At 58.5% G+C, this 22,423-nt stretch overlaps 3 protein-coding genes across 4 annotated transcripts; 2 read left to right on the plus strand and 1 right to left on the minus strand.

Annotated features, from left to right (window-relative positions):
- The first annotated feature begins 2,551 nt into the window (after positions 1 to 2,551).
- LOC121099425 (cytoskeleton-associated protein 2-like) lies at positions 2,552 to 12,783 on the plus strand. The gene is made up of 3 exons (XM_040618333.1): positions 2,552 to 2,561; positions 2,682 to 2,778; positions 12,471 to 12,783. The coding sequence occupies exons 1-3, from the start codon at positions 2,552 to 2,554 to the stop codon at positions 12,712 to 12,714; spliced, it is 351 nt and encodes a 116-aa protein (XP_040474267.1). The 3' UTR covers positions 12,715 to 12,783.
- LOC121099413 (interleukin-1 beta-like) lies at positions 6,367 to 7,865 on the plus strand. 2 transcript variants are annotated; one of them, XM_040618316.1, is made up of 6 exons: positions 6,367 to 6,618; positions 6,712 to 6,760; positions 6,842 to 7,031; positions 7,140 to 7,310; positions 7,420 to 7,565; positions 7,653 to 7,865. In XM_040618316.1, the coding sequence occupies exons 1-6, from the start codon at positions 6,578 to 6,580 to the stop codon at positions 7,863 to 7,865; spliced, it is 810 nt and encodes a 269-aa protein (XP_040474250.1). In that variant the 5' UTR covers positions 6,367 to 6,577. The 2 variants fall into 2 exon arrangements, with proteins under 2 accessions (XP_040474250.1, XP_040474249.1); XM_040618315.1 differs by having other exon boundaries at positions 6,842 to 7,310.
- Positions 12,784 to 13,294: 511 nt separating the features above from the next.
- SLC20A1 (solute carrier family 20 member 1) lies at positions 13,295 to 21,917 on the minus strand. Its single transcript, XM_040618308.1, has 11 exons — positions 21,785 to 21,917; positions 21,139 to 21,622; positions 20,907 to 21,047; positions 20,733 to 20,818; positions 19,002 to 19,098; positions 17,180 to 17,299; positions 15,341 to 15,589; positions 14,696 to 15,245; positions 14,421 to 14,594; positions 14,007 to 14,091; positions 13,295 to 13,559 (listed from the first exon to the last, which is right to left on the minus strand). The coding sequence occupies exons 2-11, from the start codon at positions 21,452 to 21,454 to the stop codon at positions 13,308 to 13,310; spliced, it is 2,070 nt and encodes a 689-aa protein (XP_040474242.1). The 5' UTR covers positions 21,455 to 21,622; positions 21,785 to 21,917; the 3' UTR covers positions 13,295 to 13,307.
- Positions 21,918 to 22,423: the final 506 nt, after the last annotated feature.

A 22,423-nucleotide genomic window follows, 5' to 3' on the forward strand; every position in this document is an offset into this window, starting at 1 on the left:
CGCTCGGCACACTTCCAGTTGGAAGCCTTAAGCGCCACAGTAGATCCCCCCAGGTGAACAGATCTTCCACAAAGCCTCCAGCCTCCAGCAGGCCCCTGGGGACCACAGACCTGAAATCCAGCCTGAAAACAGCTGGCCCTGTGCAATGGCAAAGACCTGTGGCTAGAGGGGAGGCAAACGGGAAGGACATGAAGATGGTGCCTCCAGGAAGCACTGCAGCATCCCAAGTAACAGTGCCCCCAAACCAGCCTCGCGGTGCACATGCTGCTCCCAAATTCAAGCAATTGAGAGCAATTTTAGTAGGGGAGAGAGAGCTTAAACCAAGAGCTGCCAAAGGCAAGCCGAACACAAAGGGTGTACTAGGCTACGTGGTGTTCCCAAGAACCCCATCAAGCTGCAGATGCGTAGGTAAGTAGCAAGCTCTGGCTGACATTGTCTTCACCTCCAGGGGGACAGCAGAGTTTTATAAAGTTTAACTGGGTGAACCCAGGGTCCAAAGTCCCTTATTTGGTGAGACACTTGTTTGGGTGTTCCGCCTCAGAAAAGTGGGAGGGTGAGGATGGATTTGGTGGTACCCTGGGTTTCCTCTCTCTGACCACTTAAGCAAGCCAGAGGAGAGAATGTGCAGGTGACTCCACCTCCTTTCCTTTCAGAGGGATATATAAGTAATATTTATAAATATCCCCTTAAATTTCTCGAGGATTTTCCTTTCCCAATCTAGAGCTTGGATGTGTTTTTAAGATAGAGCAGCTGTAAGTTGGCTAGAGGGAGAGTCACAAGGGAAACAGTAGTCCGGCAAGTGCTGGCAGTCTGCTTGGGTGGTGGTAACAGTGGTCCCTTGTCCTTTGACAGGGAACAGCTGAGGAGTGGTTGGCATCCAAAGGCAAGGCATACAACGGCCACCTATGAAGCTGCTTCAGAAAGAAGCCACTGGAGCTGACCTGAGAAATGTCAAGGAGAAAGAGAAGCAAGAGAAAGAAAGCAGCTAAAGCAGCTCTGCCTGGAGAAGATCAACAACACTCTAACTGAGTGCCTGAAACTCGTTGAGGAGGTAGGAATGGGAAAGGAGCTGCTTGAAATGGGCTTCTCCTGGAGCAGTCCAAGGAGATGAGGGCCACATCCCCCCAACAGCACAGAGGAGTTGAAGCAAGCATTCTTGCTTACTTGGGCTGCAGTTGCCAGAGGGACCATCATGTGCAGGAAAAGTAGAAAGTCCTCATGGAGTTATGGATAGGCCAAAGTCATGCAGCAAGGTGCACTAATGGGAAAAGGGGAGCGATACGTGGTCACAGCGCTCCGAGTGTGTTACTGCTGGTGTCCTGGCAGCTGCAGCAGGGATTTCTGTGGCAGCAACATGCGCCAATTGAGCCTGCTTGAGGTATGTCCCTGGTGGACCTCACAACTGCTGTGAAGTGTCACTTCTGGAATGGTGGCTACTGGCCCTGCTGCAGGGTTCAGTGGCCCTGGTAGTGCCAGCAGTGAGGAGTCTATCCATCGTCATTCCTCTGAAATACTAGACTCATTTTATCAAGGGGAAAATAGAGGCAGGAAAGCTATTATCTGTCCACAGTAGCATAGAAGGCTTGCAAAAACACTTCAGACCCTTCCTAGAGAGTGGGTGGGACAGTGGTTATACGCTGACTAGCTTCCCTGGTGTACGCCTCTGGCCCTTGCAATTGATGCCTTTCTCCGGGATCTTGTCCTTCTTGTAGGGTGTCCAGGCAGAAGAGATCTCTGCAGTGGCTGTCCCACGTTCCCCAGGCAGAGAAATTTGCCAAGTTCTGGATCTGCAAAGCAAAACTGCTCGCCCGGAGTGGCCCCTTTTGATGTGGCAGGGGTTATACAAAGCAGCAGTCCTGCGCTGGTGCTGTGGTGAGTGAGGCATGCTTCTCTTCAGTAGCTCCCTGTGTTTCCCCTGCCTCTGCGCCAGCTAGTTTCCTTGAGATCCAGGGCTGGACTTTGTCATGACTTTAGCAGCAGTAGTCGCTGGTGAAAAAGCTGTTTAGAGCTGCTGGTCCTGTTTTGTCCCATAGAAACACCTTCGACTTTAAATCAGCTGAACAGGCACTGCCATGTGGGCACAAACAGGGCCAGGGGGAAGATGTGCACCGTGCGCCGTGTCAGCTGTATCTGGAAGCAGTGTGACAGGCAGCTGTGCGCTGGTCTGGGCAGCATAACTGCAGCATCTGTTGGGATTTAACCATGCAGGGTGGACTCCTGCCCAGCTGTGCCTGTGTGCTGACAGATCTCACTTGGAGAAGGAAAATCCTGCAGCCTTTTACTGCTGTCTCCAGCATAGGGTGTCATGATGCAGCAAAATCCTTTTGTCCTATTCATTTGTAACTCTGGTCTCTGCTCCCAAGTCAGCTGTGCCTTGACCCGCATTCTGCTTTTCCTGCAGCCACTCCAGGAGCTCAGAGAAGTTGTCCTTGATATTTTAAAGGCTGCAGATCAAACATCAGAAGGTAACAACATGTGCGTGGGGGTGCTGGCTGGCAGGCTGGAGTGTGGGGCAGGCTCAGGTTCCCTGCTGCTGTAGCAGGGAAGCAGCATGGTTTGCAGTCTGTCCCAGCACCCCTTGTCCCTATTGACTTTGATGGAGACAGAGTCTTTTCCTCTCCTGTCAGGGGGAAAAGGCTGAGCAGCCCATTCCTAGAGAGCCTGGTGACGCCTTGCCCAAGGGAGATGCAGGCAGGTGGTAGCAACACCCTGCCTGACAGGGGCGTCCTCGACTAAGCTGCCCATCTCCATCAAGTTACAAGTTACATCTGCATCCAGGTAAGGTTGGGCCACCTGCTCCTGGCAGCGAGTGCCCTCTGTGCCAGCACTCCTCTGCAGGGTTTACCTAAAGGCTCTTGTCCTCTCTGCAGAGGAAAGGAGTTGCCGGAAGCCCGGGGAGCTGAAATTCCTGACAACCAGTGCGGCGCTCACTGCGGATAGACCGTGCTGGGAGCCACTACCCAGCGGATGCTGAAAGACCATGACCCTGTGGTGTCATCCCTCAGTGAAATCATGGATGCTGAGGGGGGAGACTCAGTTCTTCTTCAGGAAAAACAAGGCTTTGCCAGAAGTGGTGGAGCTGGAGGGTTTGAGTTCGTATTCCCCAGAGTGCTGCTGAGGGATTCCCAGCAGGGTGGGGGGCTGCCTGCTCCCATGTGCTGCCTTACGCACAGCACTGACTTCTCTCGTTGCCTCACAGATGTGAGTATGTTGGGGTGGTGCATGCTAAGCCTGTTTCAAATATGTAAGCACTAGTTTAAATAAACAAACAGTTGTGGAAGAGGTGCAGCGTGGCCTAGTAAGTAGTGTGCAAGGTTGGAGACATGGGCTATGTCGCCTGGGGCTGCCCTTGGCTCCCTCTGCTGTGATGCACACACCTGATTTTCCCGCTGCAGGATAATGGCAGTCAGACTGCAATGCTCCAGGTACCTTCTGGTGTCTTGGAAATGACGTCCTGAATGGATTCACTGCAGAACTGTGTTGTGCCCTACCTGGACACCACGTGGATGCTCTCCACTGAGAGGCATGCACGGACCCAGTGTCTTGAGTCCTTGTGCAGCAGCGCTAGCTATGCCAGACTGGGGAGGGGGCTGGAGGGGCTGGGGGTACCTGCGGGACTGCAGCAGCTTCCACACAGGCTGCTGAAGGCAGCACATGCAAGGGGTGCAGAGGTCCTTGGGGATGCAGCAGGCCAGGCTCCCAGACCCCTGGGCACACCTGGGGGGTCCAGGATGGGGCAGCTGAGCCTCATTGGTGCACATGTGGCCCCCACAGCAGCACCCGCCCCCACACCCCTACCTCCCAAGAGCTGTCCTCGCACCAGGGGCACAAGGCACCTGGTGCAGGGGCTGGTTGCTGGGGGTTGGCAGTTTCCCTGCTGTGAGGAGCAAAGTGGTATGGATGCTGGGAAGGGGTGGAGGCTACCTTCCCTGTCCTCAGCAAGCAACGGCCCTGTCCTCATCCCACCCTTTTGCTGCCTCCTGACGCAGCCACCACCACTGTTGGCTCAGCATCTTTACTGAGGGAAACTGACGCTGGAAGAAGTCTTGGAGCAGTATCTGGAAGACCTGGTGCAGGTCTGGCTGCAGTCTGGGGAACAGGGCCAGGCCCCCTCCTCTGGGGTGGCAGAACAGTGCTGGCAGGAGGGGGGTGGCCTGGGACTGCCAGGGACTCGCAACTGTCCCAGCTGCTGGCCGAGGATCTGGGAACTGCCCTTTGTCCCCCACCTCAGGCTCAGGGGCAAAGGTGTTTCCATTTAAAATAACCGATTCTGTGCCTCTGTGGTGCCAGAAGTTTGAATGTCTTTATAAAGAGAAAAGGGTAGAAAACAGAAGTGGGCAACAGCCGGCAAAAAGGATTCCCAGGGAGCAGCAGTCACCTCCAGAGTCCTCCTACACCTCAGCAACACCCCCCCCACCTCTGCCCCAAGCTGGACCACGGCACCCGGGGCAGGAGCTGCTGCAGCCGCTGAGCGGAGCAGAGGGTTTCCAGTGGTACACATGTTGCTGGTTCTCCCCAGTGCTGGGCCACCCTCAGCTGGCAGCCAGCTGACTGGGAGAAGCAGCTGGTGCTGGGGGGGCCCATGAGTGCAAGTGGGGGCACTGGGCAGCCTGTGGGCTCTGTGGGGCCCCTCTCCCGGCACAGCAGGGAGAAGGGCACCATTACATGGAGAGAGGCGTGATGTGGGTGGTGGCTGACCACAGGTGGCTTCGGTCAGCCAGCTGGTGGCACAAGTGTCCTGGGGCCACTGAATGTCCTTCTGGGGGCCAGCTTGGCTGCTGTTGGCACTGGGGTAGGTTCAGGCTTCTCCATCATCTTCCTCCTCTCCGCTGGAGTCCTGGGGACACCCGCCATAGCCTGAGGACTCCCAGTATGGGCCCAGGAACCCCCAGTTTGCCCGGGGACCCCGGTACGGCCTGGGGACACTCGCCATAGCCTGAGGACTCCCAGTATGGGCCCAGGAACCCCCAGTATGGCCCGGGGACCCCGGTACGGCCTGGGGGACACCCGCCATAGCCTGAGGGCTCCCAGTATGGGCCCAGGAACCCCCAGTATGGCCCGGGGACCCCCAGTTTGCCCGGGGACCCCGGTACGGCCTGGGGGACACCCGCCATAGCCTGAGGACCCCCAGTATGGCCCGAGGACCCCCGCCAGAGCCTGCAGAGCCCCGCCGTGCTGGGAAGGACCCCGTGGCATGGAGGACTTCAGGCCTTCCAGGGCATCCCCGCGTGGCGGACCTTGCCCCGCGGGGCACCGGGGAGCCGGCCAGGCGCAGGCAGGGCTGGGCGGGTGGGGGGTGCCCCGGGGGTTCAGGGGCTCCTGGCAATTTCCTGCCAGCTGAGTCATAGCCACGCCAGCCCCGCGCCGAGGAGCCACGCAGCGCCGGGCAGCACTTTCGGGAAGTGAAACGGGCACCAGGAAAACACCTCAACAGCCCACGGCCACACAAGCCCAGCCATGCACAGCCCTGGCCCGGCCGGCATGGCGCAACCGCCAGCACCCCGGCAGAATGCGAGGTGTCCTGCGGAGTGGGGTGTACGGCAGCACGGTGACAAGGAATGGCCTCAAGGGCATGGCGTCCCCAAAAGCCACGTCCCCAGAGTGGCATGGGTCGGCACAAGGGACCAAGGGGACAGCAGGGTCCCGTGCCATCTGATACTGGGGTGGTAGGGACAGGAGGTGTGGCAGAGCCCTGCCACTGCAGGATGAAGCTGTGGGGAAATTGTGGAACGGCAGCGCTTGCACCACTGGCCCTTCTGGGGCAGCCGCGGTCCCCAGCTATGACGAGGGTGGACGTCATCGTGGCCCCCGTGGGATGGGGCTGGTACAGTCCCTGCTGGGTCAGCCTGGCCGCCAAGGGCCAGCACAAAGCACCAGCCCCACACCTTGACCCCAGACATCCCCCCTGCTCTGCCCCACATACCAACCCTGAAGCATCACCCCTGCTGTGCCTCACACCATCCCCAGAGCATCGCCCCCGCTCTGCCCCACACCATCCCCAGAGCATCGCCCCTGCTCTGCCCCACATGCCAACCCTGGAGCACCCCCCCCTGCTCTGCCCCACATGCCAACCCTGGAGCACCCCCCCCTGCTCTGCCCCACATGCCAACCCTGGAGCACCCCCCCCCTGCTCTGCCCCACATGCCAACCCTGGAGCACCCCCCCCTGCTCTGCCCCACATGCCAACCCTGGAGCACCCCCCCCTGCTCTGCTCCACGCCATCCCCAGAGCATCGCCCCTGCTCTGCCCCACATGCCAACCCTGGAGCACCCCCCCTGCTCTGCCCCACACCCAGCCCCTCACTCAGCCCCACAGCACTGCGTGGGGGAAGCCAGCCCCCCAGCCCTCCCAGTCTCACCAGAGGAACTGGGCAATCCCAGGCATTGCGAAAGGTGGAAATCCCGCCCTGACGGCATTTCCTTCCAGAGGCTCTTGAAATCGCACCACACCAAGGCTGGGCTCAGAGAGCACCCAAGCGACACTGCAGGCAGGACAGGCGGAGGCAGGCAGCCAAGTGCCGCGGCACTCAACAGGTACCAGCAGGTCTCTGCCCAGGGTTTTGCAGTCAGCACTGGAGATGGCGTTCGTGCCTGATTTGGACACGCTGGAGAGCAGCAGGTAAGTGTGGCCATGCCAAAGGGGACAGTGGGGACACAATGCCATCCTGGTGCCATGATGGCCCTGGCTTCACCATCTCCCTTTGCCTTTCAGCCTGAACGAGGAGACATTTTATGGCCCAAACGGCCTCTGCCCACAGAAGGTAACACTGGAGTGGTGGGAACGGTGAGACCCCTGCGATGGGGAAGCTGGGCTCTCACCCCACATCCCCTGTCCTCCCCAGAAATCCCGCCTGGACTTGGAGGCAACATCACCCGGAGTGGACATCCAGGTGATGGTGACCAAGGCACAACCTGCTAAGACCTTTCGCCAGGCTGCCGTCCTTGTGGTGGCCGTGACCAAGCTCCTGAAGCAGCCAATGCACAAGGACTTTGCCGACAGTGACCTTGGGGCCTTCCTGGATGATATTTTTGGTATGGGGGAATGGTGTCAGGGGTATCACCCCAGCCGAGGGATGCTCTTGAGGGATGCTCCTGGACTGGAGAGCACTGGCATCTTCCTGACCATCCCCCTCTCCACAGAGCCCGTCTCCTTCCAGCAGATCAAGAGCAGCCATGCTGGGGCACCTGTCTACCGCTACACCCGCTCCCAGTCCTTCGACATTTTTGACATCGACCAGAAGTGCTTCGTGCTGGAGTCACCCACCCAGCTGGTGGCCCTGCACCTGCAGGGGCCCTCCGCCGGGCGGAAAGGTGAGAGGATATGGTCCTGACCCAACGTCCCCATCCCCAACCCTGGGGCCACCCAGGAGCCACCCTACAGCCCAAGGACTACCCATTAACCCATCCCTTCTCTCTGCAGTGAAGCTCAACATCGCTCTGTACCGTCCCCGGTTATCACAGGGTGGCCCAGGGACCTGGCAGATGCCGGTGGCATTGGGCATCAAGGGCTACCAACTCTACCTCTCATGCGTGATGAGTGGTGCTGAGCCCATGCTGCAGCTGGAGGTGAGTGGGGGGCCCCACTTGCTCCATCCCCTTGGGGGTTGAGGGCTCCATCGCACCCTGAACCCTGTTTTCACCCCCGGGTTGTAGGAAGCCGACATCAAAAGGGACATCGAGAGCGTGGAGCTGACCCGCTTCATCTTCTACCGTGTGGACAGCCTGCCAGAGAAGACAACGCGCTTCGAGTCAGCCGCCTTCCCTGGCTGGTTCATCTGCACATCCCTGCAGCCCCACCAGCCAGTTGGCATCACCAACCAGCCCGACCAGGTCAACATTGCCACCTACAAGCTGATCAGGCACTGAGGGAGCCCCACACCCAACCCAACCGGCAGTCACCGGTTTTCAAGCTGTATGTACCGAGTACAACCCCTCCCACCAGGACCCTTGTCCTGCCCACCTATTTCAAGTGAAATAGCAGCTCTAGGCCCCGTGGGCCCGAGCCACCCTAATTTATACGTATTTATTGTGTCCGCCCCTTGCTTTTCATTTGTATGTATTGTGTTGGAAACGCTGGGGTCTTGTTATTGGGAATGGGGCTATTAGTGATAATAAAAGATTTCCCAGGGAGGCATTGCTCAGCTCCTTCCTTTTGCAGGGGTTAAATGATGCAGGGGTGGTTTATGGATGGGAAAATCCCAGTTTCATCTGGTCTGGGGGACTCTCCAGGTCTCAGTGCAAAGCCCAGGGGCTGGGGTTGACCCCACAGCTCAGGGACCACCCTGGCTTGGTCGGGCTGCGGTGAATGAGGAGACGGGAGGTAGCTTGATGCAAGCAAGATGTCGATTTATTGGTGATTCTTTTACATTTATATACGTTTCTGCCTTCTGCATGTTACACACTGATTGGTTAAATCTTAAGCGTGACCTACGCCGACTGGTTATCTTCTAAGACACCTCATTTAAACGATAGCTACTGATTAGTCTATCTTATTTTAGCAACAATCTCTATTCTAAGATTGGGGGGGGGGGGGGGCTACTCGACTTTGGTGAATAACAAAGTTCCTCATCAGCACTATCCGTTCCCTCTTTGTCCTGCTGTATGTCCCTCTTTGTCCGTGGGGGTTGTCATTTCAACCGCTATGGCTCAAGAGTCTGCTGTTAACTTGTTCCTTTGTTGCCAGGGCTTATGCCCTACAAGTTCTAACACGTCTCCGTTCCTCAGGCTAACGGTGCTGGACTCTTGTCCTTGAGGCCTTGCCCTTCAGCCGGCCCCATGTAGGACCCTCTGCCACCCTGTCCCCATGCTCACCCCGCAGCTGGGTGGGTGGCTGGTGTGGGCATCCTACAGGTGGGGGGTCACCTGCAGCTCCCAGTAGCTACCCAGGGCTGCCACCTCTGCCCCAGCCACTGCCACCACTCCAGCTCAGCACTGAGGCATGGCAGGGTGGGCTGTAGCATGGCATGACATTGTGAGGTGTGGCGTGGCATTCCGTCACATGATGTGGCATGGTCTGGCATAGTGTGACATGGCATTGCATAGCATGACAAGGTCTGGCGTGCTGTTGTGTGGCATGGCATGGCATGGCATGGCACAGCATGGTGCGCCATGGTGTGGCATGACTTGGCCTGGCATGTGATGCTGTGCCGTGGTGCGGCATGGTGCGGCATGGCATGGCCTGTCACAGTATGGTGTGGCATAGCATTGTGCGGCATGGCATGGCACGGCATGGCAGAGCCTGCTGTGCCACACTGTGCCCTGGCACGGCGAGGCCTGGCATGGTCTGGCAAGACATGGTGCCCCCCCCGCCCCGCCCCGCCCCGCCCCGCCGCGCCGCGCCCCGCCCCAGGGTAACTGCCGGGAACCGGGACTAACTGACGCGCCCGCAGTTGCCGTGTCCCCGCCCCTCCGCGGCTTCGCCCTCGCCATTGGTGGGTTTGAAGGAGGAGGTAGCCAATGGGCGCGGCGCGGCTGTCAGAGGCGGCGGGCGGGAGGCGGCTGCGCTGAGGCGGGGGCCCGGCGTGGAGCGGACAGGGGCGGCCGCGGGCGGCCGCGCAGGGTGAGCGGCGGGGGGCCCAGGGGGTGCCGGCGCTCAGGGGCTGATGTGGGGCGGGGGGAGCAGGCCGGGCTGGGGACGCCCCGCGGGGTGCGGGCCCGCGGTGGCAGGGGGTGGTCGCTAGTGCCTGTGGAATGGGGGGGGCAGGGGGCGATCTGGGGGCTGCTGGGCTGAGCGTGACCCGAGACAGGCCTGGGGGGCTCAGTGGGGCCGGTGGGCCCGCCGGGAGCAGGGGGGGCAGGGGGCAGAGTGGGGGGCTGCTGGGACTTACGGGGGAGGCTCGGGTGCGCGGGGTGGCCCGTGGACGGGCGCACCGGTGTGGTTGGGGGGGGGCGGGCAGCGGGGGGGGGGGTCGGGGCGCACCTTGGGGTGCTGGGGGACACCGGGGGTGCGGTGTCAAGGGAAGGGGGGTGGCATAGGGGGCAGGCGGGGGGGCAGAGGTGCCCTCAGCGCCCTGGGCACGTGGGCTGTCAGGGGAGGGGGGCGCTGCCCTGGGGCTGGGGTGATGCTGCCTCCGGCCAGGCCAGGCTGTCCCGCCGCGAGATGCCCGGTACCGCAGCCAGACTGGGGGTGTCACAGGTACCCCCTGCCCCACGGCTGCGGCGCTCCTCGCTTCTCCCACCCGCCTGTGTTAGCGGTGGGCTTGGCTGCTGTGGGGCACGGGCAGCATCTCCCCTCTCCTTCTGCGCACTAAGCCCCACACAGCTGGGGTGTGAGCAGCGTCACGATGCCCTGAGGATCGGGGAACTCGGGTCTCTCTATGCCAGTGAGCCCCTGGGCGATGTCATGTGCATGGGAAACACTCTGGGAATTTGTGGGAACAGCATTGTCAGGCTTAGGCGGGGAGCTCAGGAGACCTGCGCCGTTGTGCTGTGAATGTAAAAGAAATCCATTCTTACTGGTGCTCCAAATACCGGGGTTGTGGTGCGTGCACTGCGTTTTTCCTACCATCTCTTTGCAGAGGAGCAGAGAAGACTGCTCCAGGAGCGCCCAGCAGCCAAAGCAAAGCTGAAATGCCCAAGTGCAAAGTTAAGTCAGGTGGATGTCGGTCCCTTCCGACCCAAATCAGTGATTCTCTGAGGTACAGCTGACTCTTCTCAGCTTGCCAGTGTCTGCCTTCCCTCCCCAGCAATTCACTAGCGTACAGAGAATTGCCTCCTGCTAGTGCCAAGCACCAGTGCTGAGCAGCAACTGGGGGGCGACTCTGCCCCCACAGCACCCTTCAGAGTTGCTGGCAGCAGGAGCAAAGGGATGGCTTGAGTGCTGATGCTTCCAGCTGGTTGATCTCGTTCTCTTCTGGGTATTTTCTGAGTCTCCGTGAAGCTTTCTCAGCTCAGCTCTTGGCTCTGGCGGAACGTGCCTGTTTGCCAGCTTTGTAACTGGGCCTTGAAGAATGGGTGGTTTGGAGTCTCACCCCTGCTTTTTACTGGCAGCTTTCAGTGGCCTTCTGGGATAGGTTAGTGTTAGGAAGGGGCATTTTCAATGCATTTAAAAGGAAATAGATACAACCACCTGTTAAATGAGTTACCTGGCTCTGGGACCCCTTCTCTGCCTTGCCCGGTTCTGCTGGACCCGGGTTGTGTGCAAATACACTGCTGTGAGTGCAGCCTCCGCTTGCAAGCTGTCAGTAGCAAGGCACATTTTTTTTTTTTTTCCAAAGCTTTTTAATTGAAACAGCTGATGCACTTGGCAAACCTGAACACTTCAAAGACTCCCTGTTACAGTGAGTATCATGATGTTGTAGTGCAAAGGAAGCCATAAAACTTCTCCATGGGGAGAGAGAAGATAAACGTAAGCAGGATCAGAGACCAGAAAAAGCAAATCAGTCCCTGTGGTCAGGCTCTGGAAAATGCCACTAGTATAACAGAAACGAGGTGAGAAAGATTCACAATCTTTCTTTTTGGCATACTTATGTAGAATAGAGGACAATACCCAAAATCTCTGAGCTTTTTCATTGCAGGAAGATATCTGCACAGGCATCAACCTTCCCTAACTGCTGAGCTGTTCCCTAGCTCCAGAGCCAGAGGGGTGGGGGAACCCTGCAGCTGGCTGCTGTCAGAGGGCTGTAATTCAGGGAGGAGGACAGGGTGGGGGAAGCTGACAGCCAGGGTTGCTGCCCCACTTCCCAGCTTCACTACCAGTGCCTGGGGCAGCTGGGAGGCTGGTGAATCAGCTGCTGCAGTGCTGCGGCTCACCGTGGCAGAGTAAAACCTGGCCAGTGCACTCCAAGACACTGCTGTGACCTGCAACACTGCAGCAGCTGACTCGGATGCACCTCAGCTGTCTGCAGCACCTGGGGGGGGGGGGGCAACTCGGGACACTAGCCAGCGGCAGCATCAGCATCGGCAGGAGGCTCCAAACTATTGCCTGCCAGGGCCCCCTGCCTGCAGGAACTGCTCTGGTTACTTTTGTTGTCAGTGGAAGCTGTAAGTTTTGTGGCAGCCTTGGATGGCAGCGTTTTGAGTTGCTCTTCTGTTGCCCCACAAAAGAAAAAAAATTAATGTGGTACTTCCTTGACAGCTTTTTGATTTACAAAAGCTTCTTGTAAGCTGTGACTGAGACAGCCAGCACTGTTTTAGATATTTAACCTTTTCTGCAACTGCTGTTAAATAACCTGATGTTTTGTCTGACTTCCTACAGACCCTTTTTAAAGCAGCAGATGAATCCCCTGAATCCACCCTTAAAACCAGTTTATAAACTACAGCATGTAAGTAGAAATCTTTTGAGTCTGATTTTGTATTTCATGCTTGAAGTGCGAGTCTGGGTGGAGTCCTCGACTTAGCTGCTCATCTCCATCAAGTTACAAGTTACATCTGCATCCAGGTAAGGTTGGGCCACCTGCTCCTGGCAGCGAGTGCCCTCTGTGCCAGCACTCCTCTGCAGGGTTTACCTAAAGGCTCTTGTCCTCTCTGCAGAGGAAAGGAGTTGCCGGAAGCCCGGGAGCTGAAATTCCTGACACCAGTGCGGCGCTCACTGCGGATAGACCGTGCTGCGAGCCACTACCCAGCGATGCTGAAAGACCATGACCCTGTGGTGTCATCCCTCAGTGAAATCATGGATGCTGAGGGGGAGACTCAGTTCTTCTTCAGGAAAAACAAGGCTTTGCCAGAAGTGGTGGAGCTGGAGGGTTTGAGTTCGTATTCCCCAGAGTGCTGCTGAGGGATTCCCAGCAGGGTGGGGGCTGCCTGCTCCCATGTGCTGCCTTACGCACAGCACTGACTTCTCTTGTTGCCTCAGAGATGTGAGTATGTTGGGGTGGTGCATTCTAAGCCTGTTTCAAATATGTAAGCACTAGTTTAAATAAACAAACACTTGTGGAAGAGGTGCAGCGTGGCCTAGTAAGTAGTGTGCAAGGTTGGAGACATGGGCTATGTCGCCTGGGGCTGCCCTTGGCTCCCTCTGCTGTGATGCACACACCTGATTTTCCCGCTGCAGGATAATGGCAGTCAGACTGCAATGCTCCAGGTACCTTCTGGTGTCTTGGAAATGACGTCCTGAAGGATTCACTGCAGAACTGTGTTGTGCCCTACCTGGACACCACGTGGATGCTCTCCACTGAGAGGCATGCACGGACCCAGTGTCTTGAGTCCTTGTGCAGCAGCGCTAGCTATGCCAGACTGGGGAGGTGCTGGAGGGGAACAGTAATCACCCCAAGGGCAGGCACAGTGCTGCACACCCCCCCTAGAAACTTAGCGCCAAGACATTTAAAAAAAAAAAAGAAAAAAAAAAAAGAAGATACTTCAGTGACGACACTATGCAGAACTGAGGGAGCTCCATGCCACGGTGGGACGAGCCTCCCCCGCTCCTGGAGGGGAGGGTGGCAGCAGGGAAGCAGGAGCAGCGTGAGCCTTCAGGATCGCATACTTGAAGACAGCCATGATGGCAGCACTGATGAGACCCGAGATGGGGACAGTGACAAACCAGGCCATGAAGATGTTGCGGAAGAGGCGCCAGTCCACCGCCTTCCTGGAACGCAGCCAGCCCACCGAGACCACAGAGCCCACCTGCCCGAGAAGCCAGGGCACAGCTCAGCATTGCACTCTGCCTGCCACCCCCCAGCCCTCCCCAGGGTGCCAAAGGAAAGCCACAGCCATGGGGCCAGGGGTCTCGCTCCAGCCCTTGGGGACGCAGCAGACCCCAGGCAGAGCAAGCAGGGTGAGGAGCTGCCACCCCAGGGCAGCAGCGGGGACAGGGCACCGAGGCACCCAGGTTCTTATGGCCGCTCAGCAGAGCCCAGGGGTCCAAAGAGGTTTTACTACCTCACTGAGTGCCCCCTCACCCAGGGGCCTCCCCCAGCCCTGGGCAGCTGCCACTCCACACTGAGAAGCAAGTGGCAGAGCCAAAGGCCAGCTGGAAGCCCTATCTGGGACCTCCTCCACAGCTCAGCCTTATTAGCACCAGGATTTGGGGAAAGCAGGGCTTGCACAGAGCCAGTACCATCCCCCTCCTACCTTGCAGTGGGTTGTGCTGATAGGGAGGCCAACATTGGAGGCGATCACCACCGTCAGGGCAGATGCCAGCTCAATGCTGAAGCCACTGCAAAGAGAGAAAGTGCATGAGAACCTGGGCACCAGACACCCTGCGCTGCTCAGCCCACGCCAGAGCTGGGACTGCTCTCCCCGGGCAGACCCTGCAGAGCTGGGTCAGCTCCTCACTTGGCTCTCCAGACCCCCAGCAGTCCCAGACTGATACACACACAGCCCCCCCGCCCCCGAGGGATGCGGGAAGGTGTTACAGGGCCACACATAACCCAGCTCCACCACCCAAGCAATGAAACCCCCAACAGAGAACGGAGAGGGGCTCCAGGAGCAGGATGCAGCTCTAGGGCTGCCTGCAGCCTCCCCCCGCCCCAAGGCGGACCTTACCTCGATGGTGTGATGGGAGTCAGATCCTTCCCCATTGTCTGGATGACTCTCCTCCCCCAGACCCACAAGCCAATGCAAATCCCTGCACCTCCATAGAGCAGCAGCCAGATGGGAGTTGCCACTTCACCTGTCTGATAGACCAGGTAGAGTGCAACCAGGGGCCCTATGGCATTGCTGGAAGAGAAAGGAGAGCTGGTCTAGAAGGCCAGAGGCTTTGGGCAAGATGGGCACCAGCCCCAGTGCGCAGCCCCACCGCTCCTGCTGACTCAACTGACCTGACATCATTGCCACCATGAGCAAAGGAGCCAAAGCAGGCCGTGAGGATCTGCAGGAACTGGAAGAGGAGGGACACCTCAGGTTTGTCCTGGTCGTGCCACTCTTCCAGGGAGCTACTGCTGCCTTTGTGGTCACTGACTCCCGTCTCCACTTGGGCAGCGCTGAGATCCACATCAGCTGCCGGGTGGGCATCTGCCACTGCATTGCAGTAACTGGTGTAGCTGTCCATGCGGACTCTCTTCTTGGTGTCCGCCATGGGCCAGGTCAGCTTCTCCATCTCCTCCACCTCCTTGGCCCGGAGGGAGTCCAGGGGCATGCCACAGATAGCCATGGTGTAGGAGGTGTAGCTGTTGTTGCGCCGCAGGGGCTTGTCCCCCGAGTCCCCCATGCAGTCCCCCATCTTGGCCAGGTGCAGTTTATGCAGCAGCTCCTTGTAGAGGCCAGAGTCCTTGTGCACGGTGTGGTACTGGTACTGCCCACTGGAGCTCATCTGGTGGCCCACGGCCTGGTTGAACTGGACGAGGTTGCCGTTGGGCAGCCGCATGGCTCCTGCCAAGGGAGACAGTGGGGGTTTAGCACCCAGGGGTACCTGGGGTGAGGGAAAACCACGCTGGCACCCTACGTCACCCCCCACACCCGCTCACCGCTGTCAGTGCTGGTTTCCTTCGGGTCGAGGCTGGGAAGCCTCTCCTGCTCCGGGGCCTCCTCCAGGTCCCCCAGGTTGAAGGAGACTGTCCTCTCCTCCACCACTGCCCGGTGGGGTGCAGCTGACCCCACATCAGCAACGGGGCTCTTGGCATCACCCAGGGGCACCCGGGGCTCGTCGTGGTCCTCCTTGGGGCTGATGTTCTTCTCCATCAAGGGGCTTTCAGAAGGACTTGATTTGATCTCGCCTACGAAGGGAGGCAGCTGCCATCAAACCCCTTCCCGACACCAGGAACCAGCCCACACCCCTCACCACTCGGATTTATGCCAGCCAAATAAAATTCACGGCTTCGCCCCCATCCTGAACTTTGGAAACTGCTGGGCAGTCGCACCTTGTCCCAGGCACAACAGCCAAACAGTCCCAGGCCAGCTCATCTCCTATTTTTAGGCCCTACCCACCCACACCGGGTGTGGTGAGCACCGTTACGGGGCTTTTATGCAGCAGAGGTTCCTCTTCAAGCCATGTTTGTCCCATCTCCATTCCCGGCAGCCGTGGGATGCTCTGGACCTGCTTCTGGGCAGCTGCAGCCCCTGAGGCTGGTGGGAAGGTGCCCAGAAGAGCCCAGCTCCTCCACCAGCCCACGAGCCCCAGCCCGCTGGGAGGACTTGCCCGCCTGGGCTCCTCTCCAGCACCCACTGGTGGGTGACAAACCCAAACCGGAGCCGGTCCCCACCTCCCAAGGGCAGCCTGGTTTCCTGTCCCACTGGGAGAGCCAAGCCAGCAGCACCAAGCCCTGCATACTGAGGCTGCTACACCCCCTCTATCAGGAAAAGCATGTTTTCTCCAGGTGAAAACATGAGATGAGGTCAGCTCCTTCAGACAACAACAAAAACCCACTTCCTTGTCACAAACGTGACCATCTTCCACCCAGTTTGCTCACTGCGAGGGCCAGGCTGTGGCCTCCAGCCCCTCGCCCTGGTATCAAGCCTCTGCAGAGCCCACATCCCCCTGCACCAGCGCCGCCCCACAGCAGAGCGGGGCTCTCCAGCAGGCAGGGGAGCCTGGCTGGCAGGCAGGAGTTAAGCCGAAGCTGGAAGATTGTCAAGGGCAGCCATAAAGCTGTTAGTCACACCCCAATTACACCAGTCTGACAAGGACACTGGTTATCCCCTCATCTCCAGTTCTGCAAGTGCCCCAGACTGCACACAAAATTTATATGCAAGACCACGCACAGACTCCAGGAGAGCTGCCTGTACTTTTCAGGAGGCAGAGCTCGGGACTGCTCTTTTGGATGCCTTTAAATTTTTTTTTTTTTTTTTTTTTTTTGCTACAGGGAAAGGATTTCATCAGCTTACACAGCTTTAAACTTGTGATCTGCATCTGCCAGGCCAAAGACCGATCAGCAGGTATGCAGAGGATTAAAGGTTACGCTGGTTAACAGGCTGGTTGTCTCCTGCCTTCTCTTCTTTCTCTATTAAGCAGTGAAATCAGGCTGTTTAATATTGCCTGCTGTCCGGCGCAGCCCGAGGAGAGGCTGCCTTGCTGAGGGATCAGCTGCCAGGCACCACTCAACAGCACAACAACTACTTCAAGGGGTATTCTGGGGCCTCGGGGAGCCGCTTGCTGGTATTGCTGCGGGGTAGGTGCATGCAGGTCCAGCTCGATGGGATGTGCTCCAGTGACTCAGAGTTTGCAGAGCAGCTTAAGCTCTAACTGAAGCCGAGGATCCCTGCTAGTAACAGCCCTGGGGCTAGTGAGATCTCCCACTGGGAAAGCAACTTGGTTAGTTCAAGCACACCCTTCCCCAAGGGATTGCAAAAAGGGAGGCATTACTTACGTTCGATTTTCTTCTTCATTCTCGGACATACAAAGAACCAGACGACGAGAGCACAGACAACAGCACTCCCCACCGAAATTAGGAGGATACCCCACAGAGGAAGTTTGTCAAAGCCCAGCACTAGGAAATAAAACAACGGATCTTTGAAAACCTCCGGGCAAAAGCCTCCTTCACGTATGACTTTGCTCTTCCCGGCACGGGGACTCCATCACCTGCAACATCCCTGAGCTAATGTGCCTGCCAGGGAGAAATGCCATTGGAAAGCCAGCACTGGCCACAATGAAACCAAGCGCTTAACTTGCACAGAAGCCCCCCTCCCCCCTAGTTACAGTCTCCCCCACCCAAAAGCTGGTCTTTCACATGGGCAGACACTTTCCCCTCCCTCCCGCAGCCAAACCAAATCAGGGACTGGTGCGTGCCCTGAGCAGAGACAGGAGACAACTCACAACCCTTGTCTCCTCTCTTGCTGCAATGTCAAAGAAAAAAACAACAAACCACCCAGCACGGCTGCTGCAGCAGCAGCACCACTTCCCCGTCAGGGAGAAGACATGCAGGACCTGGGCTGCTCCCACCAGAGACCCAGTAACTCCTCCCGCTGCAGGGGGAAGATGGTTCTCCTGCTCCTGTGTCCCTCGGAACTTAAGCTCAAGTTTCAAGGCATTTGAGGTGTTGCGTGACCCAGTTACAAGCACTCTCACATGCAGTGGCTTTGCATTAGAGAGCCAGCTGCAGCCGCACCCTGAAGCCCCCCCCCCCCCCCCCCCCCGGACTATCAGGTGCTGTGACCGACCACTCGGCTCCCCTATTCCTGCTGCAGGCGATACCCGACTGCTCTTAACACACCACCAGCAACGTCACAGCTACTCTACCCACACGTTTGCCTACTCGTTCACAGCGAGCCTGGCTCCCTGAAGGCTACAAGCCCTGCATTTAAGCGGCACAGAGCTCCCCCAGCTCTCCTGCAGCAGAGGGCTCAGGATAGACATGAATCCACCTTGGGGGTGGCCAAGTGATGAAGTGATCTTGGAGCAGCACCGCAGCAGCCTCACCTTCTCCCCCAGGCTGGGAAGCCAAGGAAAGGGAGGCCGACTTCCCTCCAGAACATTTTCCAGCCACTGTTTACAGAGGAAACCCTGCAGAGCCAGGGCTGACTGCTCTCACCCCACCTCCGGCAGCTCCTCCACAACAGGAAACCGATGCTCAGACCAAAAGCGGCTCACACCAAGTCATCCCGACAGATGGAGGTTACGGAGCCTCCAGCTCCACAGGCAACGCCACCCTCCCCTGCCAAGCCCTCTCCTAGTCCTGCCCGCGACATGTCCCCCTGCACAACAGCCAAACAAGCATTTCCATTTGGCCTTTCAGACTGAAGTACAAACTCCTCTTATCGGTACAGGTGCCAGCTCTTCTTGCCAGGGATAATGAGTTTATTCTGAGGGACAAAGTGAATCGGGAGGCACAGCCTCCATCCCTGCTCCTAGTCTTGCTAGTGGCAGCCCGAGGAGTCTCTTCAGCTGCAGCCGGGTACCTGAGCTTTAGCACAGGTAAGAGAAGGCAAGAGGAAGCCAAGTTATCCGCTAGTCCTGTGCAGTCTAAGGAGAAAGGTCTGGAGGGGTTTAGTTTGAGCAGCTCTCTTTGGCTGGGCAACTATCTAGCCCAGAACTCGGCGCACACTAGCCTGCAGCCTTCTGTAACTGGCACAGGCCAGCCACCTCCTAGGAGATTTCAGCCCTGCAAAGCAAAAAGGGGGCGAATCGTGCATTTAACGGAGGTTTTGTAAGCACTTAAAAGTTAAGGTTCAATTTTTCTGACATGTACTTACAAGGTGCACCGGTGTACATGATGGAGAAGAGGTTGATCCCCACGGTACAGGCATAGAAGACTGGCAAAGCTCGCAAACCGTTGGGAACAGGATCTGCCTGCAAAACAAGGATCAGTGCTGCAGAAAGCCAGACCTCGAGGGCTGTGCAGCTGTCGGAGCCACCAAGCAACACCCCCTTCCCAAAAGGGGGTCTGCACCTTCAGTCAACTGCTGACAGCAGCTCAAACACCACGCTCCTGCAAGCTCTGCCAAAAGCCAAAGCTCCCAACAGCTTCTGGATAATAACCCACGGGGCTGGCACTGTCAGACCACCCCAGCAGCCTGGGGACAGAGAAGGTGGCAGAACACTAGGGATCCCATGAGGCTCCCCAGGGACCAAGAACAGGAACAGCCAAGTGTCCCACCACTCCAACGTGGAGCATCTCCTCTCTGCCTGCAGCTAGGGGCTGCCCGGCTCCTGAACCCTTCCTAAGGCTCTCCAGCCTCTGGCTGCATTTAGGTTTTCTTTCAATTCCCCAGGCCCTTTCAGACAAAATAGTCCGTTAGACAAAGCCTTTACCTCTTTCCAGCCGACTTGGACAAAATAGGAGTCCATTACTCACAAAGCAGCTTATTTGACCACATACCTGCACAGAGAGGCCCTCACCCGAGCAGCAGGAGGACTTAATCTCCGCTGCTGCTGCCCAGCAATCAGGGTCTAGCATTGGTACAAACACACCAAGCCTTACCAAATGCCAAGCAGGACGGAGCAACCAAACTATTCAGCACCAGAATGAAGCATGACAGGGCCAGCCCAGCTTTGAAAAGCCAGTTACGCAAGGTTACTCTGACAGCAGTGACGCTAAATTGTTTTAAAGGGCTGCCAGGTAGAGAGAACAGCAGCGATAAGATCTGAACATCTCTTGAACCAGAAAGACTTAGATCTAGGATTTAAAATAATTGAAGTTAACCTCAAACATCCAGATGGAAATGCTCCTCTGTACAGCTGGCTGGGTACCCCTGCTCTGTGCTAGCAGCATCCTGTGCTCCACGGTAGTCAGCATCATCTCAGAAGGATGAGCCTTAACACTGCCACCTCCATTTCAAGCAGCTTTGGGTGCCCGATACCTCTTCCTGGGCTTTCGGACACTGCCAACAGTGGGAGCGTCTTCCTGGAGCCAGCCCAGGTGCCTCTCACTGTACCTGGGGAACACGCTCAGCCCAGGTGCCTCTCACTGTACCTGGGGAACACGCTCAGCCCAGGTGCCTCTCACTGTACCTGGGGCCCCAGATGGGAGGACAGGACAGTCTGCGCAGCACCAGGGACAGTTGTGGCCCTCCTGCTTTAAATAAAGCCATCACTGTTGGTCATTACCTTCACCTGCAACCTGACACACGAGGAGGTCCTGCCTTGCACCAGGACTTAGGAAAAGCCTGACAAGCAGGTCTGACCTTATCAGTTCTGGGCTACTTCCCTACCTGGGAATTACAGCTGCTTCTGCCAAGGCCAGGCCCACGTATTTTGGAGGAGGAGAAGTGCTGCCTCCTCACCTCCTGGGCTCCACATCTCATTTCCCACCCCTTCAGCCCTTCCCAAAGGAGTCCTGAAGGGCTCACCCAACTGTCAACGCAAGGATGGATGTGCCTGGAAAAACCCTGGTGCATGGAAGCCACCCAACCAGTGCAATGGGCAGACAAGGGAGCACCTGGGAGCCCCAAAAGCCATCAGAAAGCAGAGTGGGCAGCTCTTACCTTACGGAGGATGAACCTCCGGACAAGGAAGAAGAGGATAGCAGACATGATGCCTGAAAGGAGGGGCGAGATGAACCAGGACAACACTAGGAGAGAAGAGGCACAATCAGCATCCCACTGCTGGAAGGGGAAGCCCAGGGGGCACATGGAGGCCATCACATGAGCCGGGCTTACCGATCTTTAGCAGCTCGGACCACTTGACACCTTCTTGCCCTTTGGCCACCAGTGAAAAGCCAATGGTTGCTCCAACAATGCAGTGGGTACCTGAAATGGGGAGCCTCAAGAACGAAGCCACCAGCTGCCACACAGCAGATCCTGGAGCAGGAGGAGAAGCCTGGTAAGAAAGCCATCACCGGGGCACCCTGGGGTACACTGCTCCCCCATCTTGCCCCCCCCCCCTCCTCACCAAACATGGCACTGATCGAACCCGCCATCAGCAGCTGCTGTGTGGAGTTGTACATCTCCACATCAATCAGTCCCTTCCGGATGGTCTCACTGACTTTGGCTCCCAGGAGGACGGAGCCCAGCGTCTCAAAGATGCTGGCGAGGATGCAGGCTTGCCGGAGGGTCACAACCCCCGAGCCCACCGCCGTGCCGAAGGAGTTGGCCACATCGTTGGCACCGACGGAGAAGGCCAGTACAAAAGCGATGATGAAGCCCAGGACCAGCATCCAGAGGAAGTCCTCCATGGGGAGGGGTGGCGCCGTGGGGGTCGGGTCCATGGTTTGGGGGGAGCTGGGCGAGGTACTAATAAATTAGGTATAAAATTAAATACAGCGGGGGGTGGTGGAGTCGCTATAGGGCGTGGGGTGGCCCCCCCGTCCTACGGCCCCGGCGGCCGCGGGGACTGGGGACCGGATTCCGCGCCATGGCCTGCGCCGCTCTTCATCCTGCGGGAGAGACGGGGCTCAGCGGGGCCGCCGGGATAACGGCCCTTCCCGCGCCCGGTAACGGCCCTTCCCGCCGCCATGTGCCCGCCCCACCCCCGCCCAGCACCAGCGCTCAAGGCCACCGCTCACCGGCAGGGCCGGGCCGGGCCAAGCCGCACTCACCGGGAAGCTGCCAGGAAGAGCCGAGGCCTGGGCGTGTCCGTGTCCGCACCCGCTCTGTGCCCGCACCGCACCACCCCCACCCGGTGCCGCCGCCGCCGCCGCCCTTTAACGGCTCCCGCCGTCACACGTGACCTCCGCCCCGCCCCTCCCACCTGACGCCGGCGCCGCGCGAGACCGCCATTGGCCCGCTCGTCGCCGGGGCGGGGCGGGGCCGCGCCGCCATTGGGCACCGCACAGCGCAGAGCCCCCGCCCCGCCCCCGTTCGCCGCCGCGCCCCCGCGCGGGAAGCGCGCCCCGACACCACGTGCGCGCTCAGTGGCGCCCCTAGCGGAGCGGGGCGGGAGAGCCCAGCACCGGCACGGGACGTCACGGCCAGTCCCAGGCACCAGCACCGGCACCGGCACGGGACGGCCTGACAGAGGCACCGGCACCGGCATGGTCTGGTCTGACACAGGCACGGGGTCAGCTCCAGTGCAGCCTGGCGCTGGCCTGGCTCAGCTCTGGCACAGTTTGGCCCTTGTGTGGCACAGCCTGGCACAGGTGTGGTCTCTGGCCCGGCCCGGCATGGGTGTGGGGCTGGCTCAGCTCTGGCACTGCCTGGCACGGGTGTGGGCTCAGTTCTGGCAGGGTCCAATATGG

Source organism: Falco naumanni, chromosome 19 (assembly GCF_017639655.2).
Source record: "Falco naumanni isolate bFalNau1 chromosome 19, bFalNau1.pat, whole genome shotgun sequence".
NCBI lineage: Eukaryota > Metazoa > Chordata > Aves > Falconiformes > Falconidae > Falco > Falco naumanni.

Bases quoted from the DNA above. Each gene is read 5' to 3' on its own strand.
- LOC121099425 (XM_040618333.1), top strand. The intron at 2,779-12,470 runs GTAAGGTTGGGC...TCCTCTCTGCAG, and splicing joins CAAGTTACATCTGCATCCAG to AGGAAAGGAGTTGCCGGAAG.
- LOC121099413 (XM_040618315.1), top strand. From the start codon at position 6,578: ATGGCGTTCGTGCCTGATTTGGACACGCTGGAGAGCAGCAG. The intron at 6,619-6,711 runs GTAAGTGTGGCC...TTTGCCTTTCAG, and splicing joins GACACGCTGGAGAGCAGCAG to CCTGAACGAGGAGACATTTT. The intron at 6,761-6,841 runs GTAACACTGGAG...TGTCCTCCCCAG, and splicing joins ACGGCCTCTGCCCACAGAAG to AAATCCCGCCTGGACTTGGA.
- SLC20A1 (XM_040618308.1), bottom strand. From the start codon at position 21,454: ATGGACCCGACCCCCACGGCGCCACCCCTCCCCATGGAGGACTTCCTC. The intron at 21,048-21,138 runs GTGAGGAGGGGG...CTCCTGCTCCAG, and splicing joins TTCGATCAGTGCCATGTTTG to GATCTGCTGTGTGGCAGCTG. The intron at 13,560-14,006 runs GTAGGAGGGGGA...CTTCTCGGGCAG, and splicing joins TCAGCACAACCCACTGCAAG to GTGGGCTCTGTGGTCTCGGT.